This window comes from Plutella xylostella, chromosome 23, assembly GCF_932276165.1.
Source record: "Plutella xylostella chromosome 23, ilPluXylo3.1, whole genome shotgun sequence".
In the NCBI taxonomy this organism is placed as follows: domain Eukaryota; kingdom Metazoa; phylum Arthropoda; class Insecta; order Lepidoptera; family Plutellidae; genus Plutella; species Plutella xylostella.
Window position 1 is genome coordinate 10,991,785 of NC_064003.1, and position 25,158 is coordinate 11,016,942.

At 38.9% G+C, this 25,158-nt stretch overlaps 5 protein-coding genes across 5 annotated transcripts; 3 read left to right on the forward strand and 2 right to left on the reverse strand.

Moving 5' to 3' along the window:
- Window positions 1–110: 110 nt before the first annotated feature.
- On the forward strand, window positions 111–1,146 carry LOC119692545. The gene has a single exon (XM_038113479.2). The coding sequence runs from the start codon at window positions 116–118 to the stop codon at window positions 1,133–1,135; it is 1,020 nt and encodes a 339-aa protein (XP_037969407.2). The 5' UTR covers window positions 111–115; the 3' UTR covers window positions 1,136–1,146.
- Window positions 1,147–1,326: 180 nt separating this feature from the next.
- LOC105385148 (superoxide dismutase [Cu-Zn]) lies at window positions 1,327–4,437 on the reverse strand. Its single transcript, XM_011555476.3, has 4 exons — window positions 4,254–4,437; window positions 3,620–3,670; window positions 2,336–2,500; window positions 1,327–1,956 (listed from the first exon to the last, which is right to left on the reverse strand). Exons 1-4 carry the CDS (start codon window positions 4,314–4,316, stop codon window positions 1,780–1,782), a joined length of 456 nt encoding a protein of 151 aa, XP_011553778.3. The 5' UTR covers window positions 4,317–4,437; the 3' UTR covers window positions 1,327–1,779.
- A 3,238-nt stretch (window positions 4,438–7,675) lies between these two features.
- Window positions 7,676–9,063, forward strand: LOC105385147. Its single transcript, XM_011555475.3, has 3 exons — window positions 7,676–7,834; window positions 7,913–7,969; window positions 8,046–9,063. Exons 1-3 carry the CDS (start codon window positions 7,790–7,792, stop codon window positions 8,679–8,681), a joined length of 738 nt encoding a protein of 245 aa, XP_011553777.3. The 5' UTR covers window positions 7,676–7,789; the 3' UTR covers window positions 8,682–9,063.
- Window positions 9,064–15,094: 6,031 nt separating this feature from the next.
- LOC119692607 lies at window positions 15,095–17,584 on the forward strand. Its single transcript, XM_038113721.2, has 2 exons — window positions 15,095–15,198; window positions 16,607–17,584. The coding sequence occupies exons 1-2, from the start codon at window positions 15,111–15,113 to the stop codon at window positions 17,494–17,496; spliced, it is 978 nt and encodes a 325-aa protein (XP_037969649.2). The 5' UTR covers window positions 15,095–15,110; the 3' UTR covers window positions 17,497–17,584.
- A 334-nt stretch (window positions 17,585–17,918) lies between these two features.
- Window positions 17,919–21,153, reverse strand: LOC105385146. Its single transcript, XM_011555474.3, has 4 exons — window positions 21,001–21,153; window positions 19,485–19,630; window positions 19,032–19,160; window positions 17,919–18,526 (listed from the first exon to the last, which is right to left on the reverse strand). Exons 1-4 carry the CDS (start codon window positions 21,001–21,003, stop codon window positions 18,337–18,339), a joined length of 468 nt encoding a protein of 155 aa, XP_011553776.3. The 5' UTR covers window positions 21,004–21,153; the 3' UTR covers window positions 17,919–18,336.
- Between the last annotated feature and the right edge of the window lie 4,005 nt (window positions 21,154–25,158).

Here is a 25,158-nt window from a genome sequence, read left to right on the forward strand (position 1 = left end):
TTTGTTTTGAGGTTATAAAATTGTTTTGAATCACTTTGAATGTAACTTTCATAGTTAATATTTCATATCTGTATTTATAAGAAAAACCTCCAGTAAACAATATCATATTTATAAAATGCTCTGCCCTGAAGTTTGGAACCTTCCGCCGCCGAAAACAGTGACACATCTAGACCAAAATGTCGACTTGGACACTGCGATGAAAACTGTAAACATGAACGATTTCTACGAGAGTTTGGTGATCACCTGCCCCGACGAGCTCCACACACCGAGCTTACTTGAAGAACTCATCACTGACGACTGTGTTTATTACAGGTTAAGTGATTGTCCTGTGACCGCCTTCCTTGATATCACTTTCGTAGAAAACTTCGTAAAGAACGGAAAACTATACTGTTTGTCGGTCAACCGAGACTGTTTGTCACAGAACTGTGTCGCTATCACAGGCGGGTTATTAAAGCTTCATGTGATATACAATGTTTTCCAAACTTTAGGCTTAGAAGGGACAAAACAAGCACATGATTTTTATGAAGTAAAAATTGACCTGACCAACAGCAAAATCCTAAATAAGGCGAAACTGGCACTAAGTAAACTCAAGACATTTGATTTCATCATAACCTGGGAGCCTCATAGTGAAGATGTTTGTCCGTCATCCATTGCCAAATACTTTTTTGACAAAAACCACATCATTACTGCTGAATCAGCTCAACTGAAAAGAGTCTCACCATCTATAACTGAAATTCCCTCACTGAAAGGCGCAGACCCTGAAGAGTTATCAGAATGGCTTGGAATGCTAGCTTGCGGAGGGAACCTCACTCCAACCTATGACTATGTGAGCACATACAGCCAGCCGAAGAGTGAAAATCCAATGCCTTCAACTAGGATATCACTTTTAATTGCCAATGGTTTTTTCACACCTTCATTAATCCAGAAGCTCAGCAGCCAGATGTCGGAATATGCAAATAGTCGAGAACTAGACAACTTCTGGGCCTCACTGAGTGTTCAGAGCTTTACGGATTGTCCCTGGAGATGGAACTACAGCAGTAAAAGCGTATTTCAATCTCATGATTCCTCTACTAGTATATTCTTTAGTAAAGAAGGAAATACTGTGTACTCTATAGGGCAAATAAAGATTTCATAACTAAAACTGTCTTTGATGTTGATTCTTTACTCACTTCCTAAATCAATATTAAAATATGGTTGCCTGCCTGCAGTTTGATGGTTCACGACAACACATAGCAAAGTTAGTAGTAGCTTCCACTGTTTAATTTAACTGATGGTTATACATATGTGATGTTACCCTTAACTATAGATAAATAAGACAAAATAAAAAGATTTGTCACAGTTTATTATGCTTTTATGACAAAACAAGAAAATACAAGGGTTGGCCCTACACCAAGCAGTTACTATAAATATAATTTTATACACGCCTGATTATAAGTGCTTTATTTTACCTTATTATTAGCACTGAGATATTTTTTCACTAGGTAGAACTACATATTACGCTTTTTGATATCCATCACATCCACAAATCGATCACTTAAAACACCTCACACATAACTACGAGTATGAGACAAACATCTACTATCACTGGCACTTATTTCTTAGGGAACTTTTACAATGAAACAAATCTGAATAGTTAGCTTTTATGCTGTACCAATCAGTACCTCCCAGAGTTATTATTTAATTAGACTGCTTCTTTATAACAGCACCTTAATAACATTTATGCCGATTTTAGCCAAATTATTGCTCGTTTCCAATGTTTGCCCCCTAACCCGCTAACACCTAAGCCTTAGCCAGTCCAATGACCCCGCAGGCGATGCGCGCGCCCGCGTTGCCCGTGGTCTTGCTGAGCTCGTGGCCTCCCGCGCCGAGGTCGTCGGGGTCCGCGTGCACCACCAGCGTGCGGCCCACGATGCTGTGCGCTCCTGTGAGGGAGATCTGCTTGTCTTGGATGCACACCTGGGGAGAAATGGGGGATACTGTTAATAGGTACCTAATGTGATTAGAGTTTATTCATAAACTTAATTTTGGCCAAGTCAGATGTGATGAGCACAGTCTAACTTCAGTGTATTGGAAATAAAGACTGAGGCACAGTCATTTTATTATTTGTGTTGGAGGCAAACAGTAGAGTTGTCTAGGGTTTGTTACTGTACCACAGTGAATGGATTAGGTCACTCAAGAATGCTCCTTTTGTGCACTCCTTTGCGGTGCAGAACATTGTTATGGCATATTATCAACACAGACCGGCTGAGGCTGACCTTGAAAGGTCTACATAATATTCAGCAGTGGACCATAGCCTGATTCTGACAACATCCTTGACAACTTCTTTAAACTTTACCTTAGTCACGCCTCCATCGCTCTCCACATTGCCCAAGTCTCCGACATGGCGGACGGCGTCGCTGGGCGCGCCGTGTGTCTGCTGCAGCGGGTTGAAGTGCGCGCCGGCGGAGGTGCAGCCGTTGGTGTTGTCCCCGAACTCGTGGATGTGGAAGCCGTGCTTGCCCTGGAAGGGTAATGATGGTGTTTTTTAGTTAAGTGTGTATGAGTTAAGGTGGTTTTCACTGGTAAATTGGAATTCACCATAATGGAGTAGGACACTGGCTTGACAACGGTGATAGGCTGCTGATGTGTCAGCACTTTAGAGATTGTCCCTAAGTCATTGCTAGCTCTATGCCAGCTTAAAATCTATTATGCATCCTGGGTATTAGGGCCCATAAGGTCGCATCTCCTATGGAACATCTATGAGTGGAAGAAAGAGGTTTTTGCTATAATATTATGTTACATATTATGTAGGTAAGGTACTTGAGATGCATGCTAGAGCTTGAAATTTAAACACAGTGGATGCCCTAACAAAAATGCGAAATAACTAAGTATACAGTGCATAGTGGTACATTATGTCCACATTATGGAGATCCATAGATTCAAGTGATAATGGAAAATTTATATTTTGTCGGAAGTAACCTGGTGTTTGTTCAAGTGAACTCTCAAGTTATTATGCACATAATTAAAGTGTGGAACTGTGTATTTTTAATCTAAGTACCTACTACTTACAGCTGCAACAAGTGATTTCTTGGATTTAGATCAGTCATGTTATGCAGTGGTACTCATTCAAATTCAAAAACACAAAAAAAAACATCAAAGCCAGAAAATAAAGAATACATTTCTAGTCAGAAACAATATTAAATTAACTGTTTCAATTATTGTATTATTTATCTATTCCTTCATTGATTTTTGAAGTGGTGACACAGCACAATACAATAAGTAGGTGACATGTATATGTATAAGTATTGAATACATACATAATGTATGTATAACTGACGCAATTAAACAGTGTTATCATGAGGACCATACAAGGTCAAGATAAATATATCACTAGGTGAATAATTGTAGTAGTTTTATAGACTTGTTTTTTTTCATTACAGGTTATTTAATTGATCTTGTTTGGTGAAAACATTGAGATAGGTCTTAAAGCTTACATAGAATGTACCTACCTATAACTAGCTTAACCAAACCATTAATAAATCCACTGATGATTCAAATGCATGAAATCTAAATGGAATCATGCTACTTAACTGCTTCTTCCTAACTTCTATCACAAGACGACAAACAAAGCATATCTCACCTTGGAGAGTCCGGTGATCTCTCCGGACACAGTCACGGGGGCAGTCGCATTCTGGAATAAAAAATGTAGCATGTCAATTACAGAGTGTTAGAGATAGATGTTAAGGGAAGAGAGTGAATGTTGTTGTTTCTATGATCTTGCCCCAGATAGATAAGTTGGTGGTTGGTGGAGACACTTTAGTCTTACTACTCTATCTTATTTCAGCTATGCCACAACATGCAGCATATGATACAACAATCCATGCAGGATGTTACCTAGATCTATTCTAACAGCTATCATGTTATGCATAAGAAGCATACCTAAAACCTGTGAATGTGAAGTGAGTTTCATTTTATTTATTACCAATGAGCTGGTAGAACATGGAAACAACCCTAATTCGGCCGGTTGAAGTTGTACAGAATGATAAAACCTGTACCTGCATTCTCCGCAAGATAATAATTATGTTAATATAGAGGTAGGTAGGTTGGAACATTCTAGTCGGAAAAACAATTATGTTGAAGTACCTGACTGTGTACTAAGAAACTGACCCTAGCTATATTGTACATAGTACAACGCTAGTTACGGAAAATCATCCATCTATAGTCCAAAGGTTCGTAAAATAGTAAGGATGAAAGATTATAAAATATTTGCTTACACTTTGCTCGAAGAAAATGCTGCCGCTGACATCACCCTTAAGAACACAGACAGCTTTAGCCATTATGATATGTTTTATGGAATATTTGAGTCGGAATCAATTCACGTACGTGCGGCGCACAAATACAATCAATGAAATGATGATTATTACAAAATCTTTAACTTGTTAATTGCGGACGACGATACGATCTGTCGCAGGCAACTGGTTTAATCTCCTGTTTGATTGAACCACTAGCCCGTTCATTGGATGGCGCTGTTCAGTTGTATGACTAGGCCGAACGTTGATTGTACAAGCGTCACAAAACGTCCAACTAGTTAGCTGACTTAAAATCAGTCAGGTGGTGAATAAAACAAATATGGCGTCTAACAGCTAACAGCTGACACAAAAAGCACCTATATTGTTAGTTTTTTTGCAAATAAATTAGCTTTAAAGTGTGTTATTTGTGTTAAAATAGTGTGACAACATGGATTTACCTATTATTACGCCGCGGGCGGATAGTTTCAAACAAAAAAAGTGGCGAAACTGGATAATTATGAACAACAATGTTGAGAAAACAACTTGCGTGGTACTTATTAGCCCTAATAACTGTAGATTCCTTAATTTCTTAATTATTTTATACCTAAATGAAAATCCGTCGTTAGGGTCAACAAATTGTTTAATAAACTTCAAAAATTGTAAAAAGAATATTATCAAAATCTATGGACAAACCTCGGAAAACTGTTTCGCAACATACTCCGCGCCTTGCAATTACCATTGCAAAACAATTCTAAAAAACTTACTTATCCTAGATTTTTAACTAAACTTATATCTACACCTACCCAAAAGAAACGAAACCACAAAAATAACACACCTTATACGTACCTATGCAATATTAACTAAAATGTGCTAACTAACAAATACGTTGTGGTATCCCGTAGGTGTAGTCGGTGATTCACTGGGACGAGCTCCTGTTTTCTGATTCGTCCCGGAACCCACCCCACCATGGCGCGTGAGGCGGCATACAGCGCCATCCAAATCTCTTACTTACTTCTTCTTGTCTGGACATTCTTAACTTTCCCATTAAATCTTCCTTTAAATTAGTTCCATTATTACCGAAAGCCGTCTTTATTTTTCCTTTCCTCTTCTTTTTCTTAATCTTAATCTTAACTTCTTCTGTATTTTCGTGAGTAGTTGGACCATTTTCTCTTAGGTCCTTCCAACTTAACTTTAGCTTAGGCCTTCCTTCATTACTTATCTTGCTTGACTTACTCTGCCTCCTTGCATCGGTCTTCATAATAATACCCTTCTTAACTATTTGTAGAAGACTGGTGGACTTATTCTGTATCTTTTCCTTACGTTTTTCTTCTGTAACTGGAAATGCTTTTGCTATGGCTGGACACATAATAGGAAAGTGACGTCTACCACAAGCGACACATCTGTTTCTCTTCTTGCAGACCATAGCTCTGTGACCGATGTTCAAACACGCAAAGCATCCTCCCTTCTTCTTAACAAATTCATTTCGCTCTTCTATTGTCATTGTCAGCGCTGTGTTACACTCCGAGCTTATATGAGAAGTTTTTCCGCACCAAATGCAACTCTTCTCTGGCTTTGAAGGGGAAGGAGTAGAAGTATTTTTCATGTATACAGCTGTGAAACCAGTGAAGCACGATACAGTAGGAGTGTTGCTGGTCTGCGCCTTTCCCAAACCTGCCCTCGCTATCTTAATTCTTTCCTCTGACTCGACTTCTTTCTTAATGAAGCTCAGCAGGTCTGTTAGAGGGCTATTTTCATCATTGCTGCGCCTCTCCGATCGACACCAAGCTCTTAGCATCTCTTCAGGCAATGTGGACTCAACCATCGGGTAAAGAAAGGCCGCATACTTGTCTTGTGTCACACCCAGGGACTCCAAAGCTAGGATTTGTGTCATTAGCTTGTCATATAAAACCCGAGTGCTTACGTTAGGTTGTACCCATTTGATAAGCTGTAGGAGTTCTCGTACGTAGTGCTCTACCAACAGCTCATCCCTGGCGAATCTCTGCTTCAGTTGTTCAAGCGCTTTGTTATAGTTGGCAGCCGTCAGAGGGAAGCTTTCCACCAGGTCTCGAGCGCTGGACCCATGCTCCATACATTGTAGTAGGTATTGAAACTTATCTCCATCATCTATATCTTCGTCATCGTGAATTTTTATAAACTGTCCCCAAAACGTAAGCCATGACTTAATCTGCCCGTCAAATTTAGGTAGCTCTAATCGGGGCAGTCTGAATCTTTTTTTATTTTCCGTGTTTCCAGAAACAGATTTATACTCCTCGCCTTTAAAATTTTGGTTGGCCTCTGAGGTTGACCATTCTAAAAATGACTGTTCGGACAGAAACCATCTGTCTTCATATGTCTCCGCCGCGTCCACCTCTGCATCGTAGTCAGCAGCACCCTGTGTGTCTAACAGCAATTGTAGTACTGCATTGTTAACTTCTAGTAGCTTCTTATGCTTTACGGTTAGACTTTCGTAATAGGCCTTTACTACCTTCTTATTTCCTGGGTCTTCGCTGAGAGATTGGTCGAACTTATCGCACGCCACAGTGAAGAGGCGGCGCGCGGTTTTTCTCTCCAGCAGTGCCCGCTCCATAGCACGGTCGCCAAATGTTGAGAAAACAACTTGCGTGGTACTTATTAGCCCTAATAACTGTAGATTCCTTAATTTCTTAATTATTTTATACCTAAATGAAAATCCGTCGTTAGGGTCAACAAATTGTTTAATAAACTTCAAAAATTGTAAAAAGAATATTATCAAAATCTATGGACAAACCTCGGAAAACTGTTTCGCAACAAACAATATGAAGGTACGTTTATTGTTATTGTTTAGTTAATTTGTGAGATAAGAGCTTTGTAACATAGTATTTTTGTTGACTCTTGTCTGGTGATGTTCACCCTAACCAGACATTACAAAGTTGCTATACTATATCCCATTCAACGACCTCGCTGAATGACGTTCAGTCAAGACGTCGAACGTTACAATCAACGACTTGACGAGTTGTCCTTTAGTCATACAACTGAACAGCGCCATCCAATGAACGGGCTAGTGGTTCAATCAAACAGGAGATTAAACCAGTTGCCTGCGACAGATCGACCTTGATCTTTTTGACATTGACAAAATGTCACTATTACACTGACAGCCGGCCGGCCGGAAGTTTCGATTTTTAAAAGTGTTGTCACACGAAAAATACTAAATATAGTGCCACAAACTTATCTGTTCCGGTGAGAGCGAACTAAATTGGTCCATATAATCTATGTCATGTCAATATGAAATTCATTAGTAAGTAATGAGGTATGGACCAATTTAGTTCGCTCTCACCGGAACAGATAAGTTTGTGGCACTATACCATGCTTTTCCGTCTATAGTATAGTTGCTATTCTGTGACTAATGTCAAATCGCATTTCATTGAGCATCTGTCACGCACGGCTGTCATTGAAATCATTTGGTTTATTTTGTTTTTGATTTGTTTTGTAACCTAAAAAATCATTTCAATTTCATTAAAATCAAAGCACGCTAGAGCTGCAAAATGGATAAATTGGAATCTATTGTCCAGATCCCATCGGTCACAAATGTAAGTAAATTTTATTAACCATCAGCAACATAAATTTTCCGAGTCGCATTCATCATTGTGTGTATTTTTGAATTGCAGATGATACCTTCAGTATTAGAAGATAGTCCACGGAGCTTAGAAGATGCTATGTCTAGAGTAAGCATCCTTATTTAAAGATTATATATTTAGTAATTTAAATTAAATTAAAGTAACCTTCAAATTGTTTTTACAGATCTGTCCTCTGTGCCAGTCTGAAGTGAGGTTATTCTTTATCAACTTCAACTACAAGATGCTGATGTGTGAGAACACAGAGTGTGATTTCCCGTTCGGTTACGAGGACCTGCAGTTCGTGAAGGAGGATGGCGGCGCTCTCACACACAATGACTTTGATAATGCCAGCATCATCAGCCACAGTCGGACTCAAACACCATCCTGCTCAGTTGTATCACACTCGGCATGGTCTGAGATAGAGAGAATCAACCGAGCATATGACTCAGAAGACAGTCAACCCTTTGAACAAAAGGCACTCGACCCAACAGAGTTTATTGCATCTCTCCAAATCAATGTAGAACCAAAACAAGACAAAAAGAAAATGGACCTCAAGAAAAACTTGGAGAAACTTAAAGAGCTGAATTTAAAAATGAGGCCACGCAACCAGCGCCGTAGAATCACCAACAAGAATTTTGTGAAAGAAATCATTAACTTGAAGGGTGAAAGAACTCTTCTGAAGCCTGAAGAAGCTGGATTATTCATAAAAGCACCAAATGAAGCTGATCCCAAAGTTGAGTTCCAAATAACTACAGCTGAGGGTAGCATGCCAGTTATAAAGGTAGATTTAGCAGGAACTAACAAACCAGATCCAGTTTAAAAGGCATATAAATGCAATTGGTTGAGAATTTAATCTTAAATTCAGATTTTGAATGAATTTACTGTTTAGTGCTGGACACTAATAAACAGGGATGTACTTATTTGTATAAGAGATTCCACAATACTAAAGAGCTATCAGATTATTGAAGTAAAGTTGCTAAAAGTTGGTTGTGTATTAGGGTGGTACATGTATTCATATTAATTGTATTTTTTATGTAAATTACAAAATTATGATTTGTAAATTGTTTGCAAAACCATCTTATTGTGTGAGCTATGTAGCAATATTGTGTGTGCTTAGTGGCTACATACATTATAAGTTTTTTTTACATATTGTAGGTAAATTGATACCTAAATAAGGTTATTAAAGAGATGTAAATAATGTCCATTGTGTTTTTATTTGAACCTATCCAGATATGAAAAATGATTGGATGACATGTACCATGCGGAAACATGGACACTGGCGGTAGCTATACTGGCCACTCAGCGGGCTATAAGTAGGTTATGTAGAAAAAGCTATGATCCGTACGATTTATCTAAATAAAAGCATATAGGAACGTATAACATGTTAGTTAGGCGCACCCTGGATAGTCGGCGACTAACAACTAATCTCACAGGAGAAATCCTTTCACAATCGCGATCGTAAACGCTATAGTCCAACTATAGTGTTTTACACCGACACACTAAGAAGTGAGGTAAGTGTAGGTAATAGTTAAGACATAAACTCGTAATTTACCTACGCGTTACGCAATTTATGCAAACGAACATTGACAGTGAGTTTCCACGCTAAACACAATAATTCTAATCACTTTTCCCGCTTCAACTGTACCGGATACGGATGTGAGCGATTTGCCGCGGAGAGTGAAACGGCTCCACTTCCGGATCCGATCAGTCGTCAACCTCCATCGAACGAGTCCCACAGACATGCGATATTGCCTCCGTGTCCATATTAGATTACCTTGGAAAAGTTAGGCTTCACTTTTTGCTAGTCTGTCTATGAATCTAGTGCTAATATTACAATACCTTCCCGCCTAGCCTTATCTTTTATTTATTTATATATATACACTTTATTGCACACAAAAAACTATTTATACACAGATGCATTTTAAAAACATAGCTTTAATAATTTGCGCACAAAGGCGGACTTATTGCTAAAAAGCAATTTCTACCAGCCAACCTTTGATAGGTGGTTATCGGTTGTATATAATGTAAGCTCTTAAAATGTACAGTAATAAATTTAGTTATGTATAAACAATCACAAAAATAACAACATTATTTTAAACTAATAAATATGTTTATATGGATAGTTAAAGCTTATAGATAGTTAAGGAATGTTGACTGTCTCGTAGCAACCATATCGACGTTGAAAAGAGTTATTATTACTGACACGGTACATAGGTACCCACTTCATTTGGAATTCAGATACCTAGGTACATATCATGCGGCTACCGCTACCATTAAAATCCACCCGTTGTTCCTCATTTCTTTTCTAATCTAAATACTTACCGCTTAGGTATCTATTAATTAATTGGTGTATTGTCGCATGGTGTCGGTGTAGTTTTTGCCGATATTCTTGAATGTGAATTCCCACGTGGCGACGATTTGCGGGTAATCGGTCTTTGACGCTGTCAAACCGTCATATTTGTTGAATAAGTAAATGACGAATTGATCTGTTTAATAACTTGGCTGATTAACTATGCAGCAGAGCTGCTATGCAATTTATCTAGTTAGGTATTTTATTCTAGTAAATTAGTTAAATAATTAGGTAAGTAAGTACTTACTTTCTTTACTGACATTGCTGATAAATACAGAATCTACACTAGTTATCGAGATCACAAAATTAACATCAAAACAGAGTAGGTAAAGAATAATGAAAGTAGTCAGGGTATTATGGTTAGTGCCAGTTTCTCCATTGTCGGTTAGAGCATAACCAGGTAGGTATTAGTGGTTGACTTTTGACACAATATCTGTCATGAATTTTATATGGAGATGATGTATAATTGATGAGTGGTCGGTTAGATAACCGACAATGGAGAAATTGGCACTTAGTATAATAAGTAGGTACGTAAGGAACGGATTTTCAGCAACGAAATTACTAATGTTCCTCCACAGACGATGTTTATTATTTTTCAACTGCCGGACAGGTTCGATAACTTCAATATTGTTCGAAAAGTATATGCACCTCCTCATAGGCTTGAATGCTTGTAACTTCGGTGGTAAAACCAAATCTGGTAACCACCTATTGTACGTATTGTATTGTACGTACTTACCTCTTACCTATTATAAACTGATAATGCTACCTAAGCTTTCATAACAACTTTTGTTACCTCTAGTTATACGACTTCAGGAAATAATACGAACGCCGTATCAGCTATAGTGTAAGTACTTACATGTTTCATTATTAAGGGTCTGCAATAGGGAATCGAGGGTTGGCATTGTCATAGAATTATGTAGTAAATGATGCTCTACAGCCTTGAAAAAAATCACACAGGTAGTTGAAGAGTCTAGCTAGGTGCTGAATCATTCGAATTTAAGTAAATGATTATGGATAACTGTAAATTAATTTCAGAATATCAAGAAAAACCAGTCAATCACACTCCCGTATTGTAACAACTGTGTCGTAATTATTAAGAATTTTCATATGATTTTTATCATATTATAAAGTTAAAGGCTTGGACTAGGCGCTAAATACCTTGTTTTTTAATAAACACACACTTATTTTGTGTAAATTAATCCCAAACTTGAGCAATTTTTTTCCCTCAAATCTTCATACAAATATCTATGGCGGCTTTCTGTGTTATAAAATCATAAACACAAGTGACGTTTGACTCAGTTGGCCGCTGGCCTCCAAAGAAGGGTCACGTCGGTTTAGGCAGCACTGACAGCTCGCGATCTTATCGTGTACAGATACAAAATCACTGCACATTGGTTGTCATTGCACTTTTTCAACTTTTATGACACCAACATAATTTGATTTGAAATTGAGGAAGCATAATTCTTCCAGTATATTCAATACATTAAATTAAATTAGATAGTGTGCAATATTCTCGTGATATTACAGTCTCGTAAAGGTCTGATGAGGAGCAGGAATATAGCGAATGGATCTAAGTGATGACAATACGCACGAACATTAGGTTAGGGATCAAAAATACAGTCTCTTGGTGCTGGTTGAGGTATGGTCTCGTGAGGATCTGATGAGGGCAGTAACACGGTGGTGGCTCAATTTTATTTCAAAGATGTTAATAGCTAAAAGCATCGAGTTTGGGCTATTAAGTATGTTTTTCAGAGAGAGAGAAATAGATTTTGTTTTTCCTCTGGATGTGTTAGGTTTACTGGGTTTACTAAGTTCATTCTGTTAATGGCATCAAGTTGTTATGTGTTCATAAGTAATAATTATTTATTAACAAAATGCTGTTGATTCTCCACGAAAATGTAAAAATAAAAATAAAATAAATAAAAATAAATTCGTAACGTAAAATTGTCAATGACGGAATTTCTTCTATAGACAGTAGCCACAAATAAAACAAACGATAGATTGATTAGAAGCGTGATTTGAAGATAAAGATACATTTTTTCGACACATATAGACAGCAACAACAAAAAAAATACAGATTTAAAGAAAAGAAACACATACTTATACAAAACAACAAAGAAAAAAAAAGGATACACATCAAAATAACTGGAAAAAATATAAGCCCCAATTTACTTGTGTGGGACAGGGAGTACCATAATATTTTTTTGGGGGTACTCCCCATCTATGCGAAATATAAGCTTGATATATTTACCCGTTTCTGAGAAAAAGGGCGGTGACAGACAGTCAGTCAGACAGACGGACAACAAAGAGATCCTATAACGGTTGCTTTTTTTCATTTGACGTTCGAAACCCTAAAATTAAGTAAAAATATTATGCTGCCAAAAAATGTACTTACAGGTATTGAAAAAGCGGTATATAAACAAATTATACCAGCAGAGGGTTCACCATTTAGCTGAATGTTACTTAGAAAACGGCCTTGAGTGGCGGTCAAGTTGGTCCCCGCCTGCGATACTTTCCATTAACATTGGGACTCGTTTTCATGTTTTTAGCGTACAGTCAGGTTTTTAGTTTTTTATAATTGTATTTTTTTATTTGTAACTTTTTAGTTGTTTTTATTTTATGAAATTTTACGTCGGTAGGTAGTTCATGATCATTTTTTATTTCAATAATTTTGGTGTTGTTATTTAAATACCTTCAATCAAGTCCTTTCATTTGATACCTTACACGGCAAAGTTGAATTATAATTTTTTCGATCATCACGTTATGTCCTCAAGAGGGCGCTATGTACATTTTAATGGAACGTCACATAGCCTATAGCCATCGCGCCATCAATACGCTTCTAACAATACCTCATACATCAAAATCTATCAAGCCACCACCAACAAAGAAACAGACAAACATACATATATACATACATACAATCAAAAAACATTACCCTCCTCCTTCGGCAGTCGGGTAAAAAGGAGTAAGACAGGGGGTCATTCTGAACTTTTGCTCTACGAGTTTTGGAAATTAACAAAAAAAAACCTTTTTCATAGAAACTTTGTTGGACATGTGACTTTTTACCATGGAAAACGAATATTTTTTTTCGCGAATTTGCAAATCTCGTAGAACAAAAGTTGTTCAGAATGACCCCTTGAGTCATCCCCTTTTGGCTTAGTATAGCCCTTTTGCGACACTATGTATTTACTTTGCTTTGTCGTCGGGGTTCAGTTGGCTGGAGGATGCCCGAAACTTATTATCTACACTTTAATACTTTTAGTTACCTTTCTACTACTCTACTTGTAGTAAATACCACATTTGTTTGAGAAAGCTAATCGGGTTCCGAGTATAGAGTAAAGTGGCACCCCTATTAATTTCTACTCTTTCCTGGTGCCTACCAGTGTAAGTAAGAATTATACTTACTTACCTTAAAATCACCCAAAATGTACTTGAACATAATTGTCAATAAAGTTGGCGAGTAAAAGTTTATCGACCCACTGTGCAAACTTACATGTGTGCGTGTCACTGCGTGTGCTGTGTGAAGAGCATTGAAAACCCAAAATTGGCGCGGCACGTCACCCTGTACGGGCCCTTAAGGGCGTCTTGCATAACAAAGTTAAATAAAATTAAATCTATGACCTCTTGCTCTGACATTATACTGTCAGAGCAAGAGACAAACTATTTAATTTTATTTAACTTTGTTGTGCAAGACGCCCTAAGTATTCAATAGATAGAGTGTTCACAGTTTGCTCTACCTACCTTCTACCTACCTAAATGTGGTTGGCAGAAAACTGTTTGCCCGTTGGAGACGCAGCTTTAGTACTTAGTGAGTGCAGGCAGGAGGCTGCAGTCCGCTCGGTCGCTCCTCGGAGGTTGAACTTGACTTTCTCCCAAGCGCTGGACATCGGACGCCACGCGACGCCGGGCGCCGCCGCGCTGAGACGATTGCATCCTACTGCTAGTGCTGAGCAATCAATAACTAAACGTGATTATGTTGATAGAAAGAGCATGTTACTTATGTAGGTGTAAACATTTTGGTAAGGGTACAAATATGGTTGTGAACAGCAGCTAAAGCTGAACGACAGGGGAAACGACCTTAGTCAGGCAGGCGGTGGCTATTTGTGAAATCTTCGAGCTTCCCCATATCGATCACATTTTGATACCTACACACCAACTCACATTTTTATATCAGATGTTATAAGTATACCTACTTCGAATAGCACAGCTTTAAGTTACATAAAAGCTTTTTAAGCTTTAAGACATTCATAGTTTTTAATTCTTAATAAGGCAAAGGGAAAATATTTCTCACTTTATTTTGAACTCTAGTATTTTGAGTTACAGGCGAGCACCAATAAAAAAAATCATTGCCATGCCGCCATGCCTTGTTTAGGCTTAAGAGGTATTCGTCGCAGCAAGCCGGCACGCTAGTAATCGAGCCTCCCCTGTATCGACGAGATTATATAGGACTCGTCATTTCTCCGCCGGCGACACTCTCCTTGCGTCAGCCGTAGACTAGACAGTGCACTCATGAAGTGAGCAGCTGCAGACAAGGTATGTGCAGTAGGCAAAGAGATTAGGTTGATTAATTAGGTACTTAATTAATTAATTAGCATAAGTGTTAATTGTAATGTAATATAATGAAATATAGGTTGTGGGACAGTTTATCTGATGGTAGGTAACTGTTAAATAGCTGTTAAAGCTCTAAAAGCCCAGGAGTTTGGTCCACAACATACCTCCCTTTTTTCTAATTTAAAATGGTGGTCTATCAAAACATAAAAATAACAAATCCACCTAAGTAAATCAACTATTCAACAGTATTCAACATCCCCAAAAAAAACACCAATTTAAAAAAACTTGAATAAATAAACTTCCATCTTCCGTCCGTACGTATCTACCTTACCTTTACCTTCATACTAGATGTTGTTTTTTCAGATGCGTTGGTTCGTGGCGTGTGTGTTGTGTTGTGTGGCGGTCAGCGGTGGCGGTGGAGTTACTAAACAACCGGGTGAGTCTTCAGCTGAATAGGTAGCACGGGGCGCATTTAAGACATCACAAAAGTTCTCCGTCCCGCTCGCTCTTGAGGCTGCGCAATATGAGTGAGCGCGATGCAAAACTTATGTCACGTCTTAAATTCGCCCCGTGCTACTAGCCCTGATCATAAGCGATACTCTTAAGAGATGTCATAAGCAAATGATCGTCCACTGGCGTACTCTAGGCCTTCCCCAATGAGCTTTACAGTGCTTTCTCCCCAGCCAGATTTAACTACCGGCTTTCTGCTTACTGAACCATACTTAATAAGCAAATACATAATCATCATCATCAGTCCGTAATCGTCCAATGCTTGACATGAAACATATAAACTTATATCATTGATGTAGAAAGCAGGAGTGCTCTACCTCATCAACTTCTTTCCAGTAATTGGCCGGCCAAGATATTTTATTTGGTGGGTTTTCTCCATAATTCAAACTGCAAACTTTATCAGTTACCTACTGTTTCAAACTAATTTTTAGAACTTGCCTGTACTTCAACCCCGTTACCATCATTAACATTCAGGTTCAAAAGATTCAAAAGCTTTGACAGCTTATTTCCAGTTACATCTAACTATATCCACCTACCTACTTTATTTAATGTGAATGTCCATCTTAATGCAAGCTATAAACATACCATACTTATGTACGTATTTACTTAATTACCGTAACTGTGTGCCTAGGTATAATAAATACTCCTTAGCGGTATAATTTACACTTATCAAACATTACCTGCACTCGGGTAACTTGAGTAGAGAAAGTTAAACCAATGACTCAATAATTTCGCAATTAGGCACGTTATCTATTACCGAGAACTTACGAGATAAATCTATATTTTCTACATTGCTGCACATATTATATTACCTGGTCTATAGATAGTAGATACCTGGAACTACTCGGAAATGAAAATGAAAGTGGGAAATACTACGGGTATTCACACGATCCCTATAATGTTGCCATTCAGTGCAAAAAGTTGCATTTCTTAGTGATGTGACTGCATCCGCTATTGATATAAATCTACTTCACTTTTATAGAGAGTAATAAGTCTTAGATATCTTGTATCTAGTAATCTAGAAATGCAGTTTTAATGTTTATTTGATTCTTAGGTTCAATGTTTTCTTGCGTTAAGCTTGTTTCTAGTTAGAACTAGAAAAGCCCGAGGGCTTTAAATGAGTAGAAACTAAGGTTTTATAGGTTTTCTTGACATCTTTGGCGCACAGTTAGACCGAATCTGTACGTCGCTATTACATCCGTCGCTACTACAACACAAATAATATTATTATCTGAAAGGATTTTTTCTTAAAAGCTGTTTTGGGATAAATCGTTTTTGGCGATTAAATTGCACCTAACTACTGTTTCAACCGTTTATAAATATTCTCTTCACAGGCATCGCCCAGTTCTGGACGGACGACTACAAGGTGTTCGAGCACATCTACGGCCGGACCTCCGACCGGGAATTATTCGGAGCCACCGTCCCGCCGACCCTGGCGTACGGCGTCGATCCCACCAGGTTCAAGATAGCCACCGACAAAAAGGAACTCACTTATGACGATGAAGAAGACACCACGGCTCAAGGCTCGCATGTGGAACCAGGGTACAAAGCTAATTACGACACGGGATATGAGCAAAGAGAGCCAGAGAAACCAAGCTACGGATACCACGACAACTATGCCGCTGTCGTGGCTAAGCAGCAGTACCTGAAAAGCTTGGAGAAAGAGGCGGTGAAGCCGACGAAGCCTTCCTTTAAGTTCCTGGGCTACGGAGACTTCAAGCCCATCAGCCAGGCCAATGACCCCGACACCTATCAGTACTTGAAGCATCTGGAAGCCCTGCAGAAGCAGGAAGCTATTGGGTTCCCGCAAGAGAGTGTCAGAGGATTCAAACCAGCGGTCACCTACTCGCTCAACCCTCAAAGCATCGGAGTGCCAGTCACAGGACTCTCAGGTCACCAGAATATACTCCACGCTACGAATCCGGAAAACACTGATGCGTATAAAAGCATCCAGGATATTTTAAACGCTCATGAGGCCAAGAAGTCCAAGACTCGGCCGAAATACGGTCCAGGCGATGACGTGAAGTACATCACATATGGAAGCGCTAGGAGCAAGAAGCCAGTACGACTAGTTCAGGGTAATGACATATCGAAGTCGTATCGATGTGCAAGTGGTAGCACCAGCCCCAGGTGTAGAAAGAGAGCGGTGTCGTCGCCCCCGCGAGTCAGAACGAGACAGGTGATCAGGAAGATCAAGCACACCATCGTGAATGATGATGATTGAGGGTTGACGGGAAAAAGCTTTATAATTTTGTGCAATATTTTTTTCCCATTGTTATTTTTATATCATTAGTAGTAGTAAGTATGTATAAGTACACCTATCTAATTAAGAAAATAGACTGTAAGTCTATTTATTTATCAATGTTTTTCGCAGTACAAAACACTGATTACCTAACTTATTATAAGTATTTAAATAAAAAATCATACTCATTGCTTTGTCATAAATAGCAAGATTGTTAAGCATTCTCATAAAGCTATGTTAAGTTAATGTTGTAATATGTAATAATTAAATTGTTGTTGTTTTTAAAAGGTATTGTCTTATTTGAATAGGTAAGTAGGTAGGTAGTAGTACCTACTAACGGAAATTAATTTACGGAAATTTTAAAACCTTTGAACAATGGCTACAAACTAATAAAATAACGGTCACATAGTTAACCAAACTTACAGTTTATTATAAAATACAATAACATAATATTTTAACTTAATTTTCTATTCGAAAATTAGTAAAAATATTGCTTACAATTTTATTTTACATTTTCACTCATAGTTAATGAAATTGGCGAAAAAATAATAGCATCATATTGCGTCCTCGATGCTATTAATTAGATGCCAATTTTCCATTTATAAATATGTTTTATGCTTTCGACTTTGTTTTTTCAAGACACCTATCTTTTATGCCGCTTCATTATACACTTTTGCTAACCATTTTGACTTTTTTGACGAGCATAGCAAGGGATCTTAGGACAAAAATCTAGGCACAATTTCAAATACCCAGCGGAAATATCCACTGACGAATGTCCTCTAACATACTCCAATAGACTCCTGAGTAAATAAATAAAATTCTCTAATAAATAAAGTTAGGGTTCGTATCGCTAGCTCTTCCAAAATGGCCGCCGCCGTTGGTCGCGGCCTCTCGGCTCTTCCGCTTGTTGTCCTCGATGGCCTGCAGCAGGAACCGCGGCGCGCTGGAGTCACGATGCTGGCGCAGGTCGATCTCCTTGGACAGCTCCTCTAGGAACTGCCCGCCCGTCTGCCTGAGGGAAGAGGGGGGTTATTCACGAGGAGGGGTGGATGTGCAGATTTAGGAATATGGTATACTTACATAGGTACATATTTATGCACTAGCAATGCATTTTTTAGGGTATTCCATAAATGAAGGGTAAATGTGCTCGTCTTTTGTAACTTTTAGCAGTAAAGGGGTATGTAGGTACACAACACAAGAGCAAACTCTTACACTCCGATAGGATGGATAACGGAGAGTGGCACAGGAGTCACACGACCAATTTTTCCCGTCAATATTCGCCTCCTATAACCTGACTGAACTTGGAAACCCAACATAAAACCACGTAAAGATTATAATTTAGGGTACATTCGGCCTTATTTTTTGCAAATAACACAGAGACAATCAGGAAGTTACGTAAACACAACAAAATCAGAGACAAACATTTATTTTACAAGCACACAAACACTCACAAAGACAGCCCACGCAACCAGGACACCAGACCTCACACGCAGGTGGTCGGTACACTCGGTACGCACCGGTCTCTGCCGCTCTCCACGTCGCTGCTCGCCTGGTACATCGTGTAGCCGCGGCGAGACAACTCTTCATCAGGAGAGAGAGTTGGGTTGGTGAACGCGTGCTTCTGGTCTTCAGCTAGCTTTAGCCTCCTGTGGAAGAAGGGTGAGTAATTAGTAGCTTAGGTAGTCGTGAGAAGTTGCCACTTTTAAGTGGTGCCATCAAATCAAAAGCAGTAATAGGAACTTATACTATGTCTTCTTCTTGGAATATATTCTGCGTTTAGAGCAGGACTACGGTTAGTATACAATACATGGTGTAAAGATTACTTAGGTACTAGTCAGGTGCACGAAATGAGCCTCTCCAAGTAACTGTTCTCTGACCAGTTGGTGGCGAGTTGATTGGTTAATTCATTTAATTTGATTCCTGCATGTCTATCTTGGTCTAATGCTATTAAAAAGCTAGATATTACTCACTGCACCCGAACCCTCGTTCCCTGCAGCTCAGCCAGCCCGCGGCGCAGGCGGCTCACCTGCAGGGCCAGCGCCGCCACGGCCACCAGGAGCAGCAGACACGCGCCGGACAGCACGCCCGCGGTCACGTAGAGCTGGGTCTGGAGGTCCTGGAACGAAGGAGGAAGATGGGTTATTGGTGTGAGAAAGCCGTTGGGGCGGGCTAAGAATACTATGTATAGATAGATAGAAACTTACATAACTTAAATACTATAAACTATGTACAAAAATGACGGTCTTATCGCTTAAAGCGATTTTTACAAGACAACCTTAGGGTGGAAGGATATTTTGATTAAAGAGGGGTCAAGTGTACTAAAGAATAATAAAGGAAAAATTAAAATAATGATTTAGTTATTATATAAGTCCCTACATAAATATTTGTTTATAAACGATGTTTATTACTCTTCACGTAAAAAGTACAAAAATGGATTTTCATAGCGCCGGATAGGATGCCCACGGAGTTGTAGAGCTAGGTCAGGATGTCCTGCAGGTGGAAGATGCTGGTGATTCGGTGTAGGAAGAAGTGTGGGAGAGATCTTGAGGCGCTGTAAGAATTTTCATATGCAGATACCTGACACCCTGGTTTACCACGTAGGCTACTTTTTATCCCAGAATTCCCACTTAAATACGCTTTAAAGAAAAGCGGAGGCTCATCAAAATCATCACAACACAAATAGAAACACAAAAATTAGTAGATAGGTACTTAAGCATACGAAAAACTTAAACATGCTCCATATAAACCATAATTTATGATTGGGGGGTTAATAATGTATGGAACAGACTACTAACCATGCCATCAGCCTGCATCAGCCCCAACCACACACACCAAGCAAGGTATCATAGATACATTTAACTAAGTTCATTTGTTTCGGAATCCGGTCCCATTAATGATTTAAAATACCTGATTCATAATGAATTAATTATTAATCAATGACGTAAAATATTCGTACTAAATTAATGTGTAATCCAAATTTATAAAATGACAAACATACATACAAAAATAATGAAAAATAATTTGTGGTGCGGTGCTATGTCAAACCTAAACATATCGGACAAGCGGAGATAAAAAAATACACACTGCAAATTCGTATCTCTATATCTAAGAGAAGGTATCCTATCTCTAAAGTTATCTTTAGAATTCTTTCAAAATATCTACGAAATCTATAGTGTTATAATTTGGAACCATGTTTTTTTATAAAGATTTGTTTTACCAATGTATTGGATAGTATCGTTCCATCCGCTTTTGTCTTTCTCTAGATGGCTGATTGTAATTGGTTATCAACGTTTTGAGTCATACTTATAGCTTCCACATTCAAGCTTCTTTAAAGTTACTATTACTACTAGTTTCTATATCAGACACCAGTAGGGATATAGGTAGGTACGTTATATCACTTCTCTTTTATATCATTTACCAAGTGTCTTTAATTCCCTATGCTAAGTTTATTTACCTCCCTACGAATGAATAACAGAAAAGACTCACCATATTTACGTTTTAATCGGCGCCATTATGATCGTATGAGTCCAACGATGTCGGGAGGAGAACTGGCTCTCCTTATCTCTATCAGATAAGACCATGATAACACTTATCTATCAACCACTCTAGCAAGATCCGTCTAAATGTGTCATTGGCCCTTATGTCACAGGTAATACAACGCGTAATTCAAATTGCAGAGGTAAAATGAAATTGGTTGGTCGTAGAATGTATGAAAGGATTATAGACGCAATGTTGTTTGTCGTGTGATGATATTGATGATACGGAGGGGATTAAAACAAATTGAATGCAATCAATTGATATTCATTAAAATAAATTCATAGGTAGAGATTTTCCGCAAAAACTTGTTAAACTTCACTCATGGTAAGTACTAGCTGAAAACCAACACTATGGCCTAACATAGCATCAAGCTGAGCTAGAACCATTTTAGCAAGGGGAAGCAAATCTACTCGTACTTTGGTGAAATTTCACCAAACGCTAAACGTATTGAGTAGCCTGTCAAACGTCTGTCAGTTAGTACAAAATGTATTTAAAATTTGATTCAAATACGATTTTAAATACGTTTAGCGTTGGGTAAAAGTGACCCTATTGTACTTATGTTTGAGTAGTTTTGGTGTGTGTTTGAAATAAATATTTTTTTTTCTTTAAAAAAATCTAAACAGGAAATATTTACTATTTACACCCGAAAATCACAAACAATATTAATCAAATGGGCGGTTAAATGTATGATGTTGCTTCACAATCGGCCATTAGATTTAGATATCTATTTCTGATTGACATCGCACTTAACCGTATTATTATCTCAACTCCACAATCCTTCACCTATGAACTGCTAATGTGTGAGTTGGAATGCAAGGGTATCTCCAGCGAATAGTAGATCATCAGGTATTATTATAATATATTTGCTATTATACTCATAGTTGCGAGTAGATGCGTAATTGATAAACGTGATTGTTTGTTTTGGTAATTGAGGCTTCTAAAGTAATTTATTGTAATAACACTGATTGTATTTTTTGGCACTACATCATTGAAACTATGGGTCATTACAGTGATTAGGTTATAATCCTCCGTTTTTTTTCAATGTAGGTAAGGCCTGATGATCATGGCGGGGTATTTTATTTAGGCTATTATTTAATGATGTTTCTCAATTCTCATATGAGAAGATTCCTTCAGATTCTGAGATAAGAGTATTTAATAAAATTACCTATTTACTGAAAATACGTCTTGTGACTTCATCAGGAGGTATGGAATCTTTGCACGTATAGTTTTCCCCAAATCTTTGGAAAGTCAAACAAAAAAAAGCAATCCTTATAATATCACTAAATATACTAAGCTTAGGCTAGAGGTAACCCTTAATTATTGCATTTTTGTAAAATCCATCTGCCGATTTTTGCTACCTCTAGCAAATCCGCTAAGTTTCCCTGACTGACTGCATCTTCACAACACTGTCAGCCACAAAGCCTATCGGATAGCCACGAAGCAGAGCGCCTTGACATGCCAGCCACTGCCAGTTCGGATGCTCGGAACAATGACAAGGCTGGATCACGGGTCCCTACTATGATTCACGAAGCTCCGATTGTTTACTTTACGAGCAGCTTCCACTGCGGGTCACAGCCGGCTGCTACTGAAGCTGCCTGCAGTTCAGGGTTCAGTCAACAGCACATTATATATTTATACAGAAATCCGGAGGGTACAAAAATAAATAAATTGCAAATGGGAATCATAATATTAATCTTAGAAATGGCTTGGTTATCAGGGTTGGATCTGAAGCTAAGATATACATACGTAAGGCAGAGAAACTTCATTTATTCGCTTAAAATATAATTAACAAAAAAAAATATGAACATGATTGCCATTTCGCAGAAAATGCCCTCTCACGCGCGAAAAGTAATCCGACAGTAACGATCTCGAAGTGCCAATGGCGACCTGATTCCATATTCAACTGCCTTTGTTCTGCTTGTCACCTCAAGGTCCAGAATTGGCGTGAACTCGTGACTACGCCTTATGGTAACCCTGCTGGGTCAAAGGGTCAGAGGTAACCGTCATACGTCGTTGGAGTGTAAATGTCTTAATTTGGCAGCGCTGTCGTTGATTTGCGCTTTGATTATGACTTTTGAGTGGGTTTGTGGCAGAGACGTGAGCTTTTAGTCCAGCTTGCAATGTCACCCTCAGGCTAATTAGTGTCATACTCTACCTACATTGTTATAATAAGTATACCTATCATACACTCGCGAGCAACCAAATCGACTCAAGCCTTCACGGCGCACATATACATTGATTTTCCTAAAACGATAAATGGTAAATATAAAAGTGATATGTCATTCGAAAGCTGAAGAATTAGGCTTTCAATTAAGATCAATACCATAAAAAAAAACTAAGCGCAGATTTAATGACGCATTTTAATTGCCCGTCAGTGTTAATTAACTCATTAGGAATCCACGCCTTGCGCTACCTGATCCCGCTATAAAACCTTTCCACATCCGGTGTACCTTATCAGTCGCTTGTTGCAAGTTGACCGGTACACATCTCGTTGCATTGTATTCCTTGTTTTCGCAAACCCATGGATACCACACCAGAAGAAGCTGCTCAAGTTGTTGCCTTGCTGCAACAAGGGTTAAGTCAGCGAGCAGTCGCTGCCCAGCTCCACTTGAGCCAGTCTGCTGTATCCCGAGTATACAGACGGTTCCAAGAGACTGGTGCCTTCAATCGAAGACCAAGAACGGGCCGCCACCGCTGCACTTCAGAGAGAGACGACCGCTTCATTGTCTCAACCTCGCTGCGCAATCGACACCTTACGGGCGTTGATGTGCAGCAAGAACTGAGACGTGTACGACAAGTGGCTGTCAGCGAGTGGACAGTGAGAAGACGCTTGAAGGAAGCCAACTTGACACCAAAAAGACCTGCATCAGGCCCCAAATTGACTGCAGGCCACCGACAAGCGCGTCTTCAGTTTGCTCGAGAGCATCTCGATTGGAGCATTGCGCAATGGCGGTCGGTCCTGTTTACTGATGAGTGCAGAGTGTGTCTGCATGGCAGTGACAGGAGAGGCCGGGTCTACCGGCGTCCGGGGGAACGATTTGCCCAATGTTGTTTCGCTGAAACAGTAGCATATGGCGGCGGTTCCTGCATGATGTGGGCTGGTATTTCTCTAGAGGGAAAAACCGCACTTGTTTTCGTGCCTGGAGGCGGCCGAGGAGGCGGGTTAACAGCTGATCGGTACATCACCGACATTCTACTCGGTCATGTTGTGCCCTATGCAGAATTTGTCGGTGAAGACTTCGTGCTAATGCACGACAATGCCCGCTGCCACACGGCACGAGTCAGTCGGCAGTTTCTGAGAGAGAAGGAATTGCGCACGATGGACTGGCCTGCGCTCAGTCCTGACCTGAATCCCATCGAACACTTATGGGACGAGCTCAAAAGAAGAGTTCGGGCCAGGAATCCAGTCCCTGCAAGCGTGGACGAGCTGAAGACAGCTTTATTAGAGGAGTGGGACGGCATTCCTCAGGAAACTGTCAAAAAGTTGATAAGGTCTATGAGAAACAGGCTGCAGGCTGTAATTAGGGCAAGAGGGGGCAATACAAAGTATTGATTTAAATAAATAAATTTTTATCTTAACATTTTTTGTTTAATTTGTATAATACGATACCCATACCCTTTTTTCCTAAATTCCCGTTTTTCCTACAATTGCGTTCAGACATCATTTATTTCAAAAATGATGAATGGATTTCAATAATAATGATATCAAATTAAAGCTGACATCTTAAGCTTTTAAATGACATATCATTTTTATTATTTCTATTCATAATTTTACTTGTATTAATGTATGTTTGCGCCGTCAAGGCTTGAGTCGATTTGGTTGCTCGCGAGTGTATTTTTTATAAATATAAGTACTTTAATTACACCACATTGCAAAAACATTTTAGGTATGTGAAGTGAGTTGAAATCCTAGACTGAATTCAGACAAAACCGAGGTGTATACTCTGAAGAAAAGAAACCTTACCCCTTTCTTAGTGACAATACAATTTTCCAAATCATTTTGTCATTTACATTGATGAGATTTAGCTTACCTGACGATGTATTTCTTACAGAATCACTTAGTAGACCTTAGACACACACCTTCGTAGATAGACCTTCTCTGTTTTG